Raw genomic sequence first — 19,594 nt, forward strand, 5'->3', positions numbered from 1 at the left:
ATTTTCATTAGCCATGAATAGTGCTGATTTCCAAAGTTCAGAGGGAAACCCTATGGTTGATCAGTAACTCCTGACCCCAAGTTTGACCTTAAAACAAGTTTTTTTTAAACACATTTGTCTACATCACACTATCAGACTATCTCTCAAGTCTAAGAAGAGTGAGTATCCCTATGTGACCTAACGGGAAACTGAGGCTCAGAGAGGAAAAGGAACTTGTCCAAGGTCGCACAGAGCCTAGACTAGAACCGGGACTCCTGGTTTCCAGGCAAAACTCTTTCCACTGCACTACACTGCCTTGTGGCCCTGTATTGAACACCTCAGTTACCCATCATGACACTCCCTCACCCCTAACTTCCCAGCCACATGGTTTAGCAGAGGGAGTAATCAACCAGAAGCCATGAAGCCTGGGTTCTTTTTTTTTTTTTTTTGAAACAGAGGAGTCTCATTCTGTTGCCCAGGCTGGAGTGCAATGGCATGATCTCAGCTCACTGCAACCTCTACCTCTTGGTTCAAGCAATTCTTGTGCCTCAGCCTCCTGAGCAGCTGGCTGGGATTACAGGTGTGTGCCACCACACCCGGCTAATTTTTTTTTTTTTTTTTTTTTGAGATGGAGTCTCGCTCTGTCAACCAGGCTGGAGTGCAGTGGCCAGATCTCAGCTCACTGCAAGCTCCGCCTCCCAGGTTCACACCATTCTCCTGCCTCCGCCTCCGGTGTAGCTGGGACTACAGGCACCCGCCACCTCGCCCAGCTAGTTTTTTTGTATTTTTTAGTAGAGACGGGGTTTCACCTTGTTAACCAGGATGGTCTCGATCGCCTGACCTCGTGATCCGCCCGTCTCGGCCTCCCCAAGTGCTGGGATTACAGGCTTGAGCCACCGCGCCCAGCCTAATTTTTGTATTTTTAGTAGAGACGGGGTTTCACCATATTGGCCAGGCTAGTCTCGAACTCCCGACCTCAGGTGATCCACCCACCTTGGCCTACCAGCCTGCTGGGATTACAGGTATGAGCCACCACACCCAGCTGAGTTCTAATTCCAGTTTGTTCATTTCTTCATTCAGCAAATATTTCACTAAGTGTCTACTAAGTGCCAGCTCTGCTTTGGGAATTTAGTGGTGGACAACACAAATAAGGTTCCTGCTCTCATGGGGTTTATTTTATGTTTCTATAATAAACACTTATAAATATAGTGTTTATTATATTTCAGACATTTCCTATCTATTTTTAAAATATTAAATAATTTAATCCTCATAACAACCTCATGAGGTAGGTGCTATCATTAGAATAGTGAATGGAGACACAGAGAGGGTAAGTAATTTCTCCAAGGTCACACAGCTAGTAAGTGTCAGAGCTGGAATTTGAACCAAGGCAGCCTGGTTCCAGAGTCTGGTTCCATGGTTATTCATTGCTGTGATTTGCTGCCTCTCTCTTTATTACATTCTTACAGACTAGTGTTCCACAGTCAAAAATCAAATTCTTGGAAGCCTCAGTTGCCTTATCTGTGAAGTAGGAATGATGCTACTCAACTCACAGGATCAAAGGAGAGGGTCAAAGAAACAGCGTTGGGAACTGTAAACCACTATACATATTTAAGGATGAGTATCCTCCCTTCCCTCCTCACACTCTAGTTTTCACCTTTCAGACATGCCCATCCAGAGGGGACCACCCCTGCCCCCAGCCCACGTCCATGCAGAATCAAACAGCTCCACATCCATCTGGCTTCGGTGGAAAAAGCCAGACTTCACCACAGTCAAGATTGTCAACTACACTGTGCGCTTCAGCCCCTGGGGGCTCAGGAATGCCTCCCTGGTCACCTATTACACCAGGTGGGGACTAATGCCTTTACTAATGTAAAGAAGGAAGGAAGAGCAGGTGGGGGTGGGGGAGGGAAGGCAGCAGGTGGTGATCAGGGAAGGGCCCCTGGGATTCAGGAACACGTCATGGCTCACCCGTTACACTGAGGCCACACAGAGGGGCTGCACAGGGTCCACGTCCTTGCCTGCTGACCAGATGGTAGCGAGGAGGCCATCCAATCCCGTCCCCTCACAACACAGCCTTGTTCTCAAACTCTGGAGAATGTGACACAGGACAGACCTGTTTCTCCAGCCTCAGAGGGCTCCCAATCTGATGGTGAAGAGAGCCCTGCCCCTGTCTCAGAGCTGCTCCCTCCACCCTGTCAGATGGGGAGACAGAGCCTGAGGAGCCTGAGGTTTGGCAGAGGAAAGCCGCATAAAAAGCAACTGATATATACTATTGCCATGAAGGCAAAATTAAGCCAAAGAAAAGATGCATCAGAGATGATTCCATAGGTGGAGAATAACTTGGATTAATCCAGGAAGGTTTCCTGGAGGAGGGGGCCTGGTTTCGAGATGAGACTTGGAGCAGCATACATCCAGACCTCTCTGTAGGTCCCTGGGTGGTGGCAGTGGCCTCCAGGTCAGGGAGCAGCTTCCCTTCCCACAGTAGAACCTGGGGCTGGGGCTGACAGCAGGGGAGTAGATTTGGAGGGGTCTGCCCTGCTGGGAGAGTGTGCCTGAGAGCACTAGTCATGTTTCTTGCCTTAGCAGTTCTGGAGAAGACATCCTCATTGGCGGCTTGAAGCCATTCACCAAATACGAGTTTGCGGTGCAGTCTCACGGCGTGGACGTGGATGGGCCTTTCGGCTCTGTGGTGGAGCGCTCCACCCTGCCTGACCGTGAGTGGCTCCCAGCCGCTTGCCACCAACCCATCTTTTACCCAACTCCTTCTTGCCCCAGCAGCAAGAAACATCCCTCAGAACCCCAAGGTTGGGCAGAGCTGAGGGCAGAAGAGTTTCTGGGAGGGGAGGAATGTTAAGTCCCTCCAGCCACACACACTGTCTTCTAGAATTCCACAACTAGAAACCAGACCTCATCTTTGCTTTGTGGCTTGTTCCATGAAGAAGGGAGGTCATGTCCTCATGCTCTGTCCCCCAGCTCTGATGTCTCTCCCCATCTCCTCTCCTGCACCCCAGGGCCCTCAACACCCCCATCCGACCTACGACTCAGCCCCCTGACACCGTCCACTGTTCGGCTGCACTGGTGCCCCCCCACAGAGCCCAATGGGGAGATCGTGGAGTATCTGATCCTGTACAGCAACAACCACACGCAGCCTGAGCACCAGTGGACCTTGCTCACCACGGAGGGTGAGGGCTCCTGCCCCAGGGCATCTGCCTAAGAGCTTCCCAGCCTCTCCCACTTCCAGCAGTGAGAACAGTGCTGGGGTTTGTTCCAGGTGCTTCTGGGAGAAGCAGTAGAAGCTGCTGCCTACATGGAGAGCAGACTTTCCCAGTCCCACCTCCCTGCCCACCTCTGCATCCACCCACTCCGTCCCACCATCCCTGCTCTCCCTGCCTCCCTCACCCCCAGGAAACATCTTCAGTGCTGAGGTCCATGGCCTGGAGAGCGACACTCGGTACTTCTTCAAGATGGGGGCGCGCACAGAGGTGGGGCCTGGGCCTTTCTCCCGCCTGCAGGATGTGATCACGCTCCAGGAGAAGCTGTCAGGTATGACTGCAGGGCAGCCCAGGGTTCCCAGAGGCCCCTGGAGTTGACTTCCAACCCCCTGGCTGTGGACACAACTATCATTTCATTCTTTTGCACAGCTGTCCTCCTGGTTTGGTGGGAGCAGAGCAAATGTAAAGGGGAAATAGGTGTGGTTCAGTGATGACTTGGTTCAGATGTCAGGTTCACGGGCAACTGGCTTTTTTTTTTTTTTGAGACGGAGTTTCACTCTTGTTGCCCAGGCTAGAGTGCAATGGCGTGATCTCGGCTCACTGCAACCTCTGCCTCCCAGGTGCAAGTGATTCTTCTGCCTCAGCCTCCCAAATAGTTGGGATTATAGGCACATACCACCATGCCTGGCTAATTTTTGTATTTTTAGTAGAGACGGGGTTTCACCATGTTGACCAGGCTGGTCTCAAACTCCTGACCTCATGATCCGCCCACCTTGGCCCCCTAAAGTGCTGGATTACAGGCGTGAGCCACCATGCCTGGCCAATTTTTGTATTTTTAGTAGAGACGGGGTTTCACCACATTGGCCAGGCTCGTCTCAAACTCCTTACCTCAAGTGATCCACGCGCCTTGGTCTCCCAAAGTGCTGGGATTACAGGCATGAGCCACTGCACCCAGCTGGGACTGGCTTTAAAGACCAGTTTCTTTGGGAAATTGCTTTGATTGGAGGATTAACTTGGTGAGGCAATGAGCTTTATGGGGTGGAGGTGGACAGCAGGACTGGCTACATAATTTCCAGGGCCCAGTGCAAAATGAAAAGGTGCTATCTTTTATTTTAAAAATTAGAAGTCGGGCATGGTGGCTCGTGCTTGTAATCCAAAGTGCTCATGCACTTTGGAAGGCTGAGGTGGGAGGATCACTTGAGGCCAGGAGTTGGAGACTGGCCTGGACAACATGGTGAGACCCCGTCTCCACAAAAAATTTAAAAATTATCTGGGTGTGGTAGCTTATGCCTGTGGTCACAGCTGCTTGGGAGGCTGAGGTGGGAGGATCACTTGTGCCCAGGAGGTTGAAGCTACAGCGAGCCGTGTTCATGCCACTGCAGTCTGGCCTGGGTGACAGAGCAAGACCCTATTTCAAAAAAAAAAAAAAAAGAATTTTAAGGTGGTGACAGCAGAGCATTAACTCAAGCGTGGGGCCCACCCAAGCATGGGGTCTGCGCACCTGCACATGTTGCACACCCATGCAACAGCCCTGGGGGCAGGCAACACATGTTTCACCAAAGGCCAGTTTGAGGAGGAGAGACCATAACTTCTGGGTGTGTTCTGGGGAGGACAGTCACAGGGAGTGGTAGTAGTAGTTTCTATGAGGCCACAGGGACCTCCTGTCCTTGTATCTGAAGATTGTGAGCATCTGAAGGGTGAGGGTCCGGCTGGTGTCTCCTGAGAAAGCCATGGATAGTCCTGATCCATGCCCTGTGCCCTTCTTCTGTCCTGACCTGCTCTGTGCCTCTCTCTCCCCCACCAGACTCGCTGGACATGCACTCAGTCACGGGCATCATCGTGGGTGTCTGCCTGGGCCTCCTCTGCCTCCTGGCCTGCATGTGTGCCGGCCTGCGCCGCAGCCCCCACAGGTGAGCAGGGGAGCCAGTCTGGCTTCAGGGAAAGGAGACTTCCAGGAAGGGCTGCAGAACGGGCCATCGGGGAAAGTGGCCATGACTTGCCCTTGGCACTCCCAGGAGCCCCGTTAAAGTCAGGACTCTGGGATGAAGGAATCAGGAATGATGTCTTCATGAGAATGGGGAGTGGACTGAGGAGAGCCCCTGGCTACCCCCCTCAGCAAGGCCACCAGAACTGCCTCGCTCCCACTTCCTCTGTAGCTGCCAGCGTCTTGGAAAGAGGGGGCCCAAATCTCCAGATGCCACCCTGTTTATAGCATGAAGCTGTTTTGAACAATAGCAGTTTTTCTTACTCATTGCACAGACCAGGAAAGCAAGTCCCAGAGATGGGCAGGAACCTGCCCAAAGACATAGGCTGGACCAGATCCCAGTCCCGCCCGACCCTTTACTCTGACCACTGTGCCTTGTTTTCTGTCTTCCCTTCCAGGGAATCCCTCCCAGGCCTGTCCTCCACGGCCACCCCTGGGAATCCTGCGCTGTACTCCAGAGCTCAGCTTGGCCCCCCGAGTCCCCCAGCTGCCCATGAACTGGAGTCCCTTGTGCACCCCCATCCCCAGGACTGGTCCCCGCCACCCTCAGATGTAGAGGACAGGGCTGAAGTGCACAGCCTTATGGGTGGCGGTATTTCTGAAGGCCGGGGTCACTCCAAAAGAAAGGTAGGTCAGAGCCCCATATTGGGGCTCATTTCTAAGTAGGACACCAAGGGGCGCCAGAGCACAGCGCGTGGCTGTGTGAGCACGGCCCTACCTTCCCCTTCGGAGCCGGCTGCAGACGCTAGGGCCTCTCTCCCTCCTCCACGGAATGGTTGGCTGGTCAGGGAAGCACATGGGCCTCCATACGCTGGCAGAATAGGTCGGCCTGGTTCTCACGAAGGAGAGGGCCTCCCAGCAGGTGACCCAGGATAGCCAGAACACCCAGCTCCCTCCTCATCCCTGGAGCTGGGGAGACCTCTATGACCCAGCCATCCCCGTGTGGGGAGAAGAGGCCAGTTGGCTTGACTGTGGCCAAGTGGGGCTGGGACCAGGATAGGGTGAGGCCTTCGCAGGGCTGGTCCCTTTCATGCTGGCAGGGGTGGCACATCCCACCCGACTCCGACCCGTCCTCCCTTACTCTCTCCCCGCCTGGCTCAGACACCGCGGGCTTTGCAGAGCATCTGGTGTTCTGCTCCTCTGTAGGAGGACTCATCCTCGATTACCCCGCTGACTCGCAGCCCTTTCGGTGCTCCTCCCTGAGCCTTGGGGAGGGAGAGAGCAGCAGGTGACAGGCTGGACCCTGCTCTCCCGGGGCCCCTCCCAATTCCCTCCCCTGGGCTTCCCTCTCCCAGCCAATCCTAGTTGTGCCCCTTAGTGTCCCCTTCTTTCCCCTGTGCAGATCTCTTGGGCTCAACCAAGCGGTCCGAACTGGGCTGGCTCCTGGGCAGGCTGTGAGCTGCCCCAGGCAGGCCCCCGGCCGGCTCTGACCCGGGCCCTGCTGCCCCCTGCTGGAACTGGGCAGACGCTGTTGCTGCAGGCTCTGGTGTACGACGCCATAAAGGTCAGCGTCCTGGAAGGAAGGGGCAGGAAAGGAGGAAAGGGTCTCTGTGCTAGTGAAGAGGAAGTAATGAGTTCTCTGGAGACCCCTGGGTGGTAACTTCCCCGGGGATAGAAGTCTAGTCAGAAGACCCCTGGAGCCTCCAAAGGTTGAGTAGGGGGAGGGCAGGCCAGTTTGCAGGAACCTGTTTCAACCTGGGTTGAAAACAGTCCCTCCTCTACCCAGACCTAAGTGGGCCACAGCAGTTTCGTGGATCTGAGGGTGTGGCTGGCCTGAGCATGCTCAGCCCTTCCTCCTCTCCCCAGAGGCCCTGAGTCTGGTACTCCTGAAACTCCTGGATGAGGGCAAATGGGAAGATTCCATCATTCCCTGCCTTGGCATAGGTTCGAACAGTTCCTGTGTATCCTTTACCAGCTCCCATGTGATACCTACTCTGATGAAGGGTCAGTCTCTCTGCCCCATGTAAGCTGGTCATTCTGAGGATTACTCTCAGAAATGGTCACTTTGTGTTCTCTGCTCTGATCAGGGCAATGGGAGGAAGAAGTCACCCCCAGCCTGCAGGAACCAGGTGGAGGCCGAAGTCATTGTCCACTCTGACTTTAGTGCATCTAACGGGAACCCTGACCTCCATCTCCAAGACCTGGAGCCTGAGGACCCCCTGCCTCCGGAGGCTCCTGATCTCACCTTGGGTGTTGGGGATCCAGGGCAGGGGTCAGCCTGGTTGGACAGGGAGCTTGGAGGGTGTGAGCTGGCAGCCCCTGGGCCAGACAGACTTACCTGCTTGCCAGAGGCAGCCAGTGCTTCCTGCTCCTACCCAGACCTCCAGCCAGGCAAAGTGCTGGAGGAGACCCCTGGAGACAGCTGCCAGCTCAAAGCCCCCTGCCCTCTAGGAGCCAGCCCAGGCCTGCCCAGATCCCCGGTCTCCTCCTCTGCCTAGCTCCTCCCAGAGGGTGTAGTTTGGGGTAGGCAGGTATGGGTCACACAGGATGCAACACCTGTGGCCATGCATGTCCACATGTGTGCCTGTAGATACATCGTCAAGCCCTTTGGAGCTTCCTAAGGTGCTTTGGCTGGGGGGAGAGGAAAACATGGATTATTCACTACCCCCATACTCTTTGTGATACACATGTGACATGTGAAAGACATACGAGACATAGCTACATGTGATGTGCACATGTGTGAAGTGCATGTATGTGTACTGGTTGGTGAGCTGGGAAACCTTGGCCCAGGCAATGGTCACCACAGCCAGATTGGTCCTCCAGGTCAGGACGGTGCCCCAGAGTGGTCAGTCCCCAGCCCTGTGGGCCCCCACCTCCATCACCCAGCCTTTTATTACACACTCTGAGAGTGTCTCCAATGCCTGTCTGACAAAGACAGTCCCAGCCCATTTTCCTGTCTGGCTGGGTTGAGTGCAAGCAGACTCTGAATGCCTAGCATTTCAGCTGCATCACCTCCCAGCTTCTTATTGCCCAAAAAGGGAGGGTGACCCTGGCTCCCCTCTGAGCAACTCTGCATTTAATTTTGTAATTTGGGAAGTGCCTGGTTTTGAAAATCCGCTTTCTCTCACTCTTGCCCTCCTTCCTTGCCCCTGGCTGCTCTAGTGGTCTGTCTCCCAGTCACCTCACTCTCCCAGCACCAGTGCTCTTCTCTTGCTCCCAGGTACTCTTTCCTTTCCTCTCTCCTATTTTCCTTCCTCTGCTATCTCTCGCACCTCTCCCAGACTGTGTCATCTGGTTCTCCTGCCTGGGTTCAAACTCTGCACCCTTCTCTAACAACGTGACTACCTCATGTGTGCTTCAAGGCCCCCGTGCCCCTCCTGTATCCGCAGCTGCCGTGCGCTCGCCTGCCATCCTCCTGCCTCCTCTTCACTCAGTGCTTCTGCTTGCCCCGCCCCAGGCAGGCCGCCCACGCCCAGTGCCCGGCCGGTGTGGGGAAGACCTGGCTTCCCTGCATCTTGACTTTGGGATTGGGATCCGGGGGTTCTCCATGGATGGATCCAAGTCAGAGGGGAATGTTTGAGACAGGGAAGGGGACTGTGATCCAGAGGCTCAGAATTAAAAGATGCCCTCCCTTCTATGCAGGGGGTCAAGTTTACTGGATGGAGATGATTTGGGGCCTTTCTTCCAGAAGAAGCTAAATGAGGAGAAGGGGAGTGAGAGTTCAGGGAGGCCCTTCCCACCCTGTGAGGCTTGACTTGATCTGGGTTGGGGATGACAGAAATGTCACTTTCTGGGGTGCTGGCAGGGAGGTCTTTGCACAGGAAAAGGATTAGCTCATTTCAGTTTGTTTTTTCTTTAAATTGAATCCTCAAGTCATTTTCTGTTCACCTGCTGCACAGGGACAAGCTTGACTTCTATTTTATGTGTAATGAAAACAATGTCATTGATTTGATTTTTCACCTCAGCCCTCTCGTAGGAGCATAGAAAGTTAGCGTCTTTACTCCCTAATGGTGTCTGATCGGCACATCAAGAGTTAACTCTGGCTTCTGAGCCAAATTCGAAATAACCAGTCCATTTTTCCTTTTTTTTTTTTAATGGTGAAATGTCTCTCAGCACAGTTGCGGCTTCCTCAAACCCTGAAAGCATCTGTGTTTATTACACTCGGGTGTCACTCACTGTTGATGTCTGCACCTACATTTCCACCTCCTCCCCCTCCTTCAGCCAGCCTATGATAACACTAAAGATTATTAATGTTGGTTTTGTATCTCGTTAAAGACAGAATTGTCACTTGTACTATTTCTGTAGCATTCAGCGCTGCTGTGGCTAACACCACTGTGTATGTTTCATCATTGCTCTGAAGGTCAAAAGCCTCATTTTATTTTGCTGGTTTGATTTTTTTTTTTTTAAGAAGAAAAAAAAAAAAAAACTGCCCTGAATTAAATGGCTGTTTTAACAGTAGGCTCTTAGCATTACACCACATAGTCATTTTTCATGTTCTTGTTTAACAGGCACTGAGGTTCTGGTTTAAATTAAATAGCTGCAAATGAGACAATTTATAACCCATTAGGTTGGGTGGAAAATTGTTTCTCAAAAGCAAATAAGTAATAAATCTGGTATCTGCCTATAACTCACAGTTGATAAGAAAGTGGCCATTTCTCACTAGCATTATATATGATTTGGGCTCTGGGTAATTTGGAAGTGTTAGGTTTGTGTCTTTGTAGCAGTATTTTTATTAGAAAAGAATCTATTGGCCTTTTACAGGGTATTAATCCCTTTGTCACCTACCATTGATGCCTTAAGTTTTTTGAGTCTCAATTAAAAATCTTCCTTTTCTTGATGCATGACAAGTGTAATCAGTACTTGCTCATTTATTCATCTGTATTTAGTTTATGCTGTACTATTTAATTATCCTTCCAGCGTTTTTCTTCTCCTTACAAATATGATATTCTTTAGTGTTAAGCTAAGGCATTGATTCATGTATCTGTCCTTATAATGAATTAATAAACTATTTTCCAGAAATGTGGAATTCTCTTCTGGAACCATTGACTATGACTAGAATTTCCTCAGCCTTTCTGCCCTACGGAGTTTATTTCTTACTGGGATGGGAAATGTTGTTGTTGTTGTTGTTGTTGTTTTTGAGACAGGATCTCTCTCTGTCGCCCATGCTGGAGTGTGGTGGCACAATCATAGCTCGTTGCAGACTCAATCTCCTGGGCTCAAGCAGTCTTGTCACTGCAGTCTCCCTAGTAGCTGGGACTACAGGCACATGCCACCATGCCTGGCTAATATTTAAAAAATTTTTTATAGAGATGTGGTCTCGTTATCTTACCCAGACTGGTCTCGAACTCCTGGGCTAAAGCCATCCTCCTGCCTCAGCTTCGAAAAGTGCTCAGATTATAGGCATGAGCCTATGCCCCTTGGCCCAAAATAGTGTTTTGTTTGTTTTTTCAGACTAATCTCACTCTGTCACCTAGGCTAGAGTGCAGTGGCATGATCTCGGCTCACTGCAACCTGTGCCTCCTGGGTTCAAGTGATTCTCTTGCCTCAGCCTCCCGAGTAGCTGGGATTTCAGGTGTGCACCACCACGCCCAGCTAATTTTTGTATTTTTAGTAGAGACAGGGTTTCATGTTAACCAGGCTGGTCTCAAACTCCTGACCTCACGTAATCTGCCCACCTCGGCCTCCCAAAGTGCTAGAATTACAGGCATGAGCCCCTGCACCCAGCTCAAAATGGTGGTTTTTGAAGGTAAAGAGCAGGTGGTCATGGGAAAGAACTAAACCATCTTCCTCCCTCAACAGGCACTTAGGAAAAAGATGTAAACTTAGGAAAGATGCGTTCTTTGATGGCACTTCCTTAGACTCTCTGGGGATCTCTTTCCATCTGGGCACACATTTCTCTGAACTTTTTTGGGTGCAGGAAAGAGGGAACAACTCCAGAGATTTGGGCTCCACAACTATTCTTCTTTATAACTCTGGTCACCAACATTATTCATGGCCACACAATCACACACACGTGCACTGTGTGTACAAGCTCAGAGACCCGTAGATGCATACTTGCCTGCACAAACACCCTTGTGTCTGTCCGTTAATGCAAATGTACACACAATCTCACACGCAAAACTCCACACTCACACCCCACACACATCTTGGCATCACAGTTGGCAGCTGCTGTCTGCTAAGATCTTTACAGAGTCCAGAACATGCTTTCTATTGGAGGGAATCAAGAGCTGGAGGCTGCTTTGCTTGGGACCACCCCCAAAGTGGCTGGTGGGCCAGACCCAGAGTTAATTGACAGATCAGACAGAGAGATACTGCACATTTTGCACTCGGCAGAATAGCCATTATTTGCATATCACTCTCAGACCAAGGGTTGTGATAAAGAAGAATTAAACACTTGTCAAAATGAATTTAAAATGACAGCAATTCAAGACACCAATTTGACCTCTTCAGAGTCCAGGACAAGCCAAGAAGGGGTTGTTGAGAATTCAAGCCCTGCAGGAGGGAGTTCCAAGATTTTAGGCCCAGGGAGGGCTCTTCCCCTCCCTTTCCTAAGGCCAGTAGACCGCCACTCCCACCCTTTCTCACAATGAAATCCAATAGGGCTTTGGCACATTGGGATCCTCGACCTGGAATTTTTCCATTGCTTCCTGCTGCTCACATGCCTCATGTCCTGCTTCTCAGGCTCATCTTCCAGTAGCTACCCGGAGTGAATATTCCTGAGCTATGCCAACCCCATCATTAGTAAACCTGTCCATCTGCAGGCACTCTGATTTCTGGAGGCCTGTACTTCCTTACTTACTGTATCAAAGTTAGTTTTTTGTTTGTTTGTTTTGAGACAGAGTCTTGCTCTGTCGCCCAGGCTGGAGTGCAATGGTGCAATCTCAGCTCACTGCAACCTCTGCCTCCCGGGTTCAAGCTATTTTCCTGCCTCAGCCTCCCGAGTAGCTGGGATTATAGGCGCCTGCCACCATGCCCGGCTAATTTTTTTGTATTTTTAATAGAGATGGTGTTTCACCATGTTGGTCAGGCTGGTCTCGAACTCCTGACATCAGGTAATCCACCCACCTCGGCTTCCCAAAGTGCTGGGATTACTAGGCATGAGCCACTGTGCCCGGCCCAAAGTTAATTTTGTACATGGTCCCAAAGTTCCAGAGGTGGTATCAAAAGAGAGACTTAGTTTTTCCTCTGCCATCTCAGTCCAGTGCCAAAGGAGCAAATAGATACATTAGGCCAACACTGATTGATTGATTGATTGATTGAGACAGGGTCTCTGTTGCCCAGGCTGGAACACAGAGGGACTACAGGCATGCACCACCATGCCTGGCTAAGGTTTGTATTTTTCATAGAGACAAGTTTTCACCATGTTGCCCTGGCTGGTCTTGAACTCCTGGGCTCAAGTGATCTGCCCACCTCGGCCTCCTAAAGTGCTAGGATCACAGGTGTGAGCCACCAAGCCTAGCCTGCCACCTTTAAATCTCTAGCTCCTAGAACTTAGTAGCTGCTCAATAATTTTGATGGACTAGTCCGTCATGCTGGACTCAGCAGAAGACCATTTAATAGCGAGTGGCTGAGATTCAAGATCTCTGAGGGCTAGTATGGGTATGTCTCTCCTAAAAGACTTGCTTATCTTCTCTAACATTCTCACATGGAACCTATGTTGTCTCCTTATACGTTCTCTGACATGAACGATTGAGGGCCTTCTTTGTGGCGCAGAAACATTACTGGCAATTTTAAGTTTCTATGTGCTTTTCCAGTTACCAGGTCATTTGTCAGGACCTCTGCGGTTTAAAGGTCTCTAGGGATGAACAGGAGAGATAAGATTATTTTCATCCTTCAGATGAGCTCAGTGAGAGTGACTGGGCTAGGCAGCAGGCAGAACCCAGGTTGGAAGCCAGGCCCATTTAGAGCTCTCATTGTCCTGCTGGGTCCGCTCTCTCCAGGCAATCCTCCCCAGCGGAGCGCCAGGACTCCTCGGCCCTGAGAAGCCAGTCTGGCAGCTACAGGATCTATCCTTTGAGTGGAAGGACCAGAAATCCATGGAAAACTTAATCTTTGACAACTTTACGCAGCTTTTTAGAGAATTATCTCTAAAATATGGACTTGGAGGAGGGCGCAGCAGAAAGAGTGGGTCAGAGCAAATCCCGCAGCTGTGAGTGTCTTTCCGCAGCCTGGACCCACTCCCCAGTCCGCTGGGTGTCCACTTCCTCAGCCCCCCAGGTCCCGGGCTAGCCCGCGGGGAGGGGATACCCGGCTGCAGCCCGGGACGGCGCCGGCCGCTCCAGCCACAGTTCAAAGCGCAGGGGGCGCGTCCGCCGCGCAGCCGGGAATGTCCGGCCGCTTAAAGCGCTCGCCGGCTCTTTTGTTCCCCAGACCGGGCCTCCGGGGAGAGGGGGCTGGGGGAGGGGACCGGGAGCGGAGAGGAGAGAGGAGGGGGGCGGCGGGCTGGGGAGGAGGGCGGGGCGGCCGCGAGCGGTGCGAGTGTGCAGCGCGCACCCCGGGCGAGGCTGACAGATCGCCCGGGTGGGTGCAAGATGGCGCAAGCGGCGCTCCCCCTGCGCCCCCCGCGCTCCTGAGCAGGCATGCGGCTCCAGTCCCCCACCGCCCGGGCTCGGCCCCGGCCGGAGCCCCAGCCCTGGCCCCGGCGCCGGCCCCGCGGGACGCTGTGAGCCGCGAGAGGCCCGGGAGCCGCGCGTCGCCGAGCCGAGCGGACCGAGAGCCCCATGGCTGTGCAGCGCGCCGCGTCTCCGCGCCGCCCGCCCGCCCCGCGCTGGCCCCGGCTCCTGTTGCCGCTGCTGTTGCTGCTGCTGCCCGCGCCGAGCGAGGGTGAGCGAAAGCGTCCGGCCCAGGCGGCTGCGGACGGAGCCAGGGGAAGGGCGAGCAGGGAGGGAGCGGGCGCGAGGGGCGGACCCGGGGAGAGCGGCGCGGACCTCGCGCGGGAGGGACCCAGCGGATCGGGACGGGGAGAGGGCACCAAGGCCGGACTGTCGGGGGCCCTAGGGGCGTGCTGAGGACGGAGCCCCCCGGAAGAAGACTGGGGCAGGACCCGGAGCCCAGACTGAGGGGCAAGGAGTGCAGCGAAGCGGGAGCAAGCGGGGCGGGCTGGCGTGGAGACAGAGGGAAACGAGCCAGGGGAGACCGCACGGCTAAGCGCCGACCGAGGCGGACGAGCTGGGGTGCTCGGTGCCCGGCCGTGGATATAGCCCGAGGCAGCCGAGGCAGGGGACAGCAGTCTGGGGGGCGGACAGCGGGACCCTGCCAGCTGCACTGGGCGGAGATGGCACGTCCCGCATTTGGAGCTGGTACTGGGCTGAGGAGTGCGCGGGAGAGCCGGAGAAGAGGAGGAGGGAGATTCCTGGAGGGCGGTGCGTGGCTAGGAAGCGACCCGGGACAGAGCCCGTGAGCCAAGGAGAGGAGAAGCCACCAAGAGCGAGAGCGAGCGAGCCGCGGGGATGCTCACGTGCCCCTGCCCTTCCCCGAAGCGTGCACACGCGGAGACCCTACCCCTGGCTCTCGCGGTCCGCCAGCTCCGCTGCCTGGAGCTCGGTCACCACCACGCTCTTCCCTTTAGTGGCTGCAGTGGTCCCATCTCCCGGGAGGAGAGTGCAAATCTAGTCCCTTACCCCTCCCACATCAAGTTCCCCACAGACACTCATCTGGGCTATTCTGTCTCCACTCCTCTCTCAAGAAGTAGAAGATCGCGTCCGCATCAAGGAAAAACTTTATCCCCCGACAGCTATGCCGGGGTTGGATTGGGGGCTAAGACGGGTGAACTCATGACATGGGGAAGATGCGCAGGGGTTTGAATAAGTGCGATCCTAAAAAGTCTTAAAACATTACATCTCCCTGGGCAGGGGGCGCGGGGCCGGGGCAGGGGGCGCGGGGCGGGGAATGCCTATAACCCAAACGCCCCTCCTTTCTCCCCTCCCACTTCCCCATCTCCCCCAGCCAGGGAGGGCCCTAGTCTGCTGGGGAAGGGCCAGCTCCAGGATCGCTAGTTATCTGGAAATGTGAGGAGGGGTCTGTGACTGCCCTTTCAGACCATGTGGGTTCATTCCTCCTGGAGTGGAGTTGTAACTGGTCTGGTACGTTGCTTGCTGGAGAAGTTGGTGACTTGGCATCATGCCTGGGACTGGAGTGCTTGTCCCTCCAGCTGGGCTTCTGATTCCCTGATCGACCTTAGCCCCATCTATTCTTTGGCCTCCTCCTTTTTCTGCTCATTTCTCTTCTCCTGCAGGAGCAGAGAGGTTGGCTGGAAGTAAAGGTTCTAGGAGCACCCTCTTCCTTGGTTTTGGAAAACCATACTTGGTGTTTGCTACCTTCATCTCTCCCTATGACAAAGGCAAAAGGACAGAGTGCCAGAGGGGAGGGGCAATGGGGCCACAACCTAGTCTGTACCCTGGGTACTGGGACTACACACCCTGCTCCCTGCCAGGCATTGGACCAGGCCTCTGTTGGGTTTTGGCCAGCAAAAAGCAGCATGATTTATTACTATGTCCCTCTGTATTTCTTCAGAAATTTAAATTTTTCATAGTGCCTTTGAGTCAGTTAATCATGTCGTAGAACCCTATGACCCAAGCCCCATTGTTCTTCCTTGATCTAAACAGATGAGGAATGAGAAGCTAGAACATGTTGAATACTTTACCTAAGGTCACACCCTGAAGGTCTGTGAGGTTTCAGTGCTTACCCAGGGTGACCACTGAAGTAGCAGCAGCTGTATTGGAGTCAGTCTTGCTTTTGGGTCTCAGTTTTGCAGCTACTGACTGTGAGACCCTGGGCAAGTCACTTGACGTCTCTGGGCTTCAGTTTTCTCACCTGTGAAAGAGGAAATGGTACAAATAATATCCATCTCTGAGATGGTCTGATGATTAAGGAAAGTACTGCCTTGGATGACACTTTGTAATGCATAAGGTACTGTATATAATAGGAATTCCTATTAACATTACAGAAACATGGGAATGGGGTGCATAGACCCAAGGAACTTGGAACCATGTGGGTAGAGTTCTTCCTGGATGCTCATTTCACACTAACATCCCTATTTCCTTCCATCTCCCCTTCCCCAATGCAGGTCTTGGCCACTCTGCCGAACTGGCATTTGCTGTGGAGCCAAGTGATGATGTTGCCGTCCCCGGGCAGCCTATAGTGCTGGACTGCAAAGTGGAGGGGACCCCTCCAGTGCGAATCACCTGGAGGAAGAATGGGGTAGAGCTGCCAGAGAGTACCCACTCCACCTTGCTGGCCAATGGGTCCTTGATGATCCATCACTTCAGGCTGGAGCGGGGAGGCAGCCCTTCAGATGAAGGTGACTATGAGTGTGTGGCCCAGAACCGCTTTGGGCTGGTGGTCAGCCGGAAGGCTCGCATTCAGGCTGCAAGTAAGTGGATATCCCTTGTTTTCCCTTGCTGAGGAAGCCAGCTGGTGATCCAGGGTCAGCCTAGGGCACGACGGCAGCGGGTGTGGTTCCATCTCATGCAGCCTTCTGGAGGACTAATTTCTCAGCACGGGTCGGTTTTGAGGTGCATGGCAGTGATTTGTGGTGGTGGAATTATATCACATGCTTGTTTAACTGACTGGAATGTGAATTGGCAAGATTGTAGCCAAACACCCACAGGGCAGTCAGGGAGAAAGCTTTACCCAGTTCTTGGGTCGGCATGTCTTAGTTTCCATATGTCTGTCATACTTTGAGCATCCCAGTTCACTGAGTTTGATTCTTGTGTATAAAGATAAATCATTCCCATACTTTAAGGGTGATTAAAGACATTTTTGAACGGTAATTTTGGCTACATTCAATTTTAAATTATGTGCTTAAATTAATGTAAACCCTTGGGTAGGATAAGACCTCTATATACCAGTAATGAAATTCTGGAGCTTGTTAACAGTTTGCATTAAAAAAATATGGTAGGATAATTTCAGAATTATCTCAGTGATGACATCACTCCTACTCACCTTCATGCTAATGTGTGTTTTTGAAGGGGAGAGAAAAGGCGAGGCAAGATGTTTCAGCTCTGGAATTGTGCTTTGCTTGTGCTGCTTGATTGTCAGTTGTGGTGATGAAATGATGACTGTGGTTTAACTGCCCTGTCCTGCAAAAATTATGTTATTGTTGAATCTGTGCACACTGGGAGTGTGTTGCATAAATCAAAATTCTCCATGTATCCCAGGGAGGTGGCAAGCTGTGGGCAGTGAGGTCATGGTTGAAAAAGGACAGAAGTTTTGGCAAGTAGAAAATGTTCTCCATCTCATATCTCTGGATCTCTGGAAGGGGGTGTTCCTTTAAAGAGGCTGCTTTGACTATTGGTAACAATTCTAGTTAACACTTTTTTCTTTTTTCTTTTTTTTTTTTTTTTGAGACGGAGTCTTGTTCTATCACCCAGGCCGGAGTGCAGTGGTATGATCTTGACTCACTGCAACCTGTCTCCCAGGTTCAAGCGATTAGTGTGCCTCAGCTTCCCCAGTAACTGGGATTACAGGTGTGCACCATTACGCCCGGCTACTTTTTGAGTTTTTTGGTAAAGATGGGATTTCGCCATGTTGACTGGGCTGGTCTCGAACTCTTGGCCTCAAGTGATCCTCCCGCCTCAGCCTCCCAAAGTGCTAGGATTACAGGCGTGAGCTCCTGCACCCAGGTCCAGCTAACACTTTTTAAGCACTTGCTGCATGCTGGGCAACCTGCCCAAGTGCTTTACATGAATTACTTCATTTTGTCGTAACAACAGCCCTGGAAGAATGGAAGATAGGTCATTATCATCCCCCTTTTACAGAAGAGAAAACTGAGCCTTAGGGGGACTCAATGGCATTCTGGTAGCAGAAGAGCCAGGACTGTCATCTGGGCAGCCTGAACCCACACCCTCCCACTTAGCTCCTGTGGCACGCCGCCTCTTTCCTGTCTGATCACTGACAAGTTTCTTCCTGGCTCTGAGGGCATTTGCACAGTTGCTCTGAACGGCTGGTGAGTGATGAATCAGTTTGAGGCAGGAGCCCTCTCGCTGGGTTTAAGATACCCCTTTGTTCTGAGGAAGGCTGATCCAGGCCCCCATATGGAGCTCGCTGGGAGGCAGCCCTGGACTTTGAGACCAAATCACTTCTGGCTCAGCCACCCTCATCTCGTGGCCCTCCCGGCAGTGCAGGGGAAGGCTGGTGCAGCCTCTGAGCAGATGGCTGGGTGTGAGGAAGGGAAGTGTGGACAGAGGGTGGGGACCCCAGTAAGATTTGCAGACCGGAGAGATGAGACTCCTCAGGGAGATGCTCCCCATACCCTCCCTGGCCTGTGTCAATGCTGAGATATAGATGGCCCCTGCTGAGGCCTTTGCATCACCAGCCTAGAATCCCGGGAGATAAATCCCCAGGGGCTTATATATATATAGCTAATTGTAAATGTGCTTTTTTATAAATGGTAACACCTTCAAGATGTTTGGTTTCTTTAAACTCCTAACAATATAGTACAAGAAATTAAGCTGTGGGTGGGGTCAGCTTGGTTAATCCTTTGGGGTCCTGGAGACAGCTGGGGGGTTTGCCTCTAAGCTCTGGCAGTCTGACATGGCCCCTCTCTCCCCTGCAAGGCTGTGGTCCCATGGGAGAATGCTCAGATGCCAAGCAACGGTGCGGCTGGATCCCCTTTTCTCACTTCACAGGCTGATGTCCCTAGAAACCTCCAAAGCTGATTAGCTGCCTGGGTTTCCTCCTTCGTAATAACTCCCTGCCTGTGTGCCTGCCGGCACTGCAGATGTTGTGTGACACAGGAGGGTGCCTTTCTGAAAAGGTGTGAGGAGGCCTCTGGAGGCCCCTGCTTCTCCTGCTTGCTCCACAGGGGCCCGTGGGGAGGGGGCATGCTAAGCACCCCTTGTAGACTCACAGTTCACCCAGCAGACTAACCCAGGGAGGCAGATGGGTGTTCAGGTCTATGGGGGTGGGTCTGCTGGGCATCTGAGCTCTGGGCCAGAGGCCGATGGTTGGAAATGCACGCCCTTCCATCCCAGGGGGTTCAGATGCTGTCCTCAAAAGACAGCCTGGCCAGAGTGGCTACACCGCAGGCTGATTCCTTTGGGGCTTCAGTTTCAAGTGTTTCCCCTTTAGAATGGGACAGCTCAAGATCCTAAGAGTGTTCATGCTTGGGAGCCCTAGACTCTGCCTTGCAGCTCCATGTGCTTGTAGTTTGGGGGCTGAAAATTGAGACTTGTTAAGGATGAGACCCTGGACAAGTTAATGCTCCCTCATCCCAGTTTCCTTGCCTGTGAAACATGCATGTGATCCTGCCTGGTAGGGTGGCTGTGAGGACCAGCACACCCCACACTTTGCCTGGCACGCAGGAGGCACTCAGTAACGGGAACCGGCACTGCACTCCTCATTTAAAGGCAGTTTCACTGACATGGTCTTTAAATGTAATCTTGGCTGCCCATGGAGGTTAATCTCCAGCAAAAGCAAACTGCCTGACTCTGCTCCCGGCCCCTGCTTTCTCCCTCGCTGGGATTCATTTAGGGAGTTC

At 52.7% G+C, this 19,594-nt stretch overlaps 2 protein-coding genes across 3 annotated transcripts in view; both read left to right on the forward strand.

Moving 5' to 3' along the window:
- Positions 1-10,141, forward strand: part of IGDCC4 (immunoglobulin superfamily DCC subclass member 4) — a 43,170-nt gene extending 33,029 nt beyond the window's left edge. The window contains exons 14-21 of the mRNA XM_031668984.1: positions 1,641-1,824; positions 2,566-2,693; positions 2,991-3,161; positions 3,385-3,522; positions 4,996-5,101; positions 5,574-5,802; positions 6,518-6,679; positions 7,203-10,141. Of these exons, the coding sequence (XP_031524844.1) occupies positions 1,641-1,824; positions 2,566-2,693; positions 2,991-3,161; positions 3,385-3,522; positions 4,996-5,101; positions 5,574-5,802; positions 6,518-6,679; positions 7,203-7,613 (1,529 nt within the window). The 3' untranslated portion in view covers positions 7,614-10,141. The remainder of the gene's footprint in view (positions 1-1,640; positions 1,825-2,565; positions 2,694-2,990; positions 3,162-3,384; positions 3,523-4,995; positions 5,102-5,573; positions 5,803-6,517; positions 6,680-7,202) is intronic.
- A 4,938-nt stretch (positions 10,142-15,079) lies between these two features.
- Positions 15,080-19,594, forward strand: part of IGDCC3 (immunoglobulin superfamily DCC subclass member 3) — a 50,796-nt gene continuing 46,281 nt past the window's right edge. For both annotated transcript variants that reach the window (XM_021940660.2, XM_021940661.2), the window contains exon 1: positions 15,080-16,486. In XM_021940660.2, coding sequence (XP_021796352.1) covers positions 16,366-16,486 — 121 coding nt within the window. In that variant the 5' untranslated portion in view covers positions 15,080-16,365. The remainder of the gene's footprint in view (positions 16,487-19,594) is intronic.

This window comes from Papio anubis, chromosome 7, assembly GCF_008728515.1.
Source record: "Papio anubis isolate 15944 chromosome 7, Panubis1.0, whole genome shotgun sequence".
Taxonomy (NCBI): Eukaryota; Metazoa; Chordata; class Mammalia; order Primates; family Cercopithecidae; genus Papio; species Papio anubis.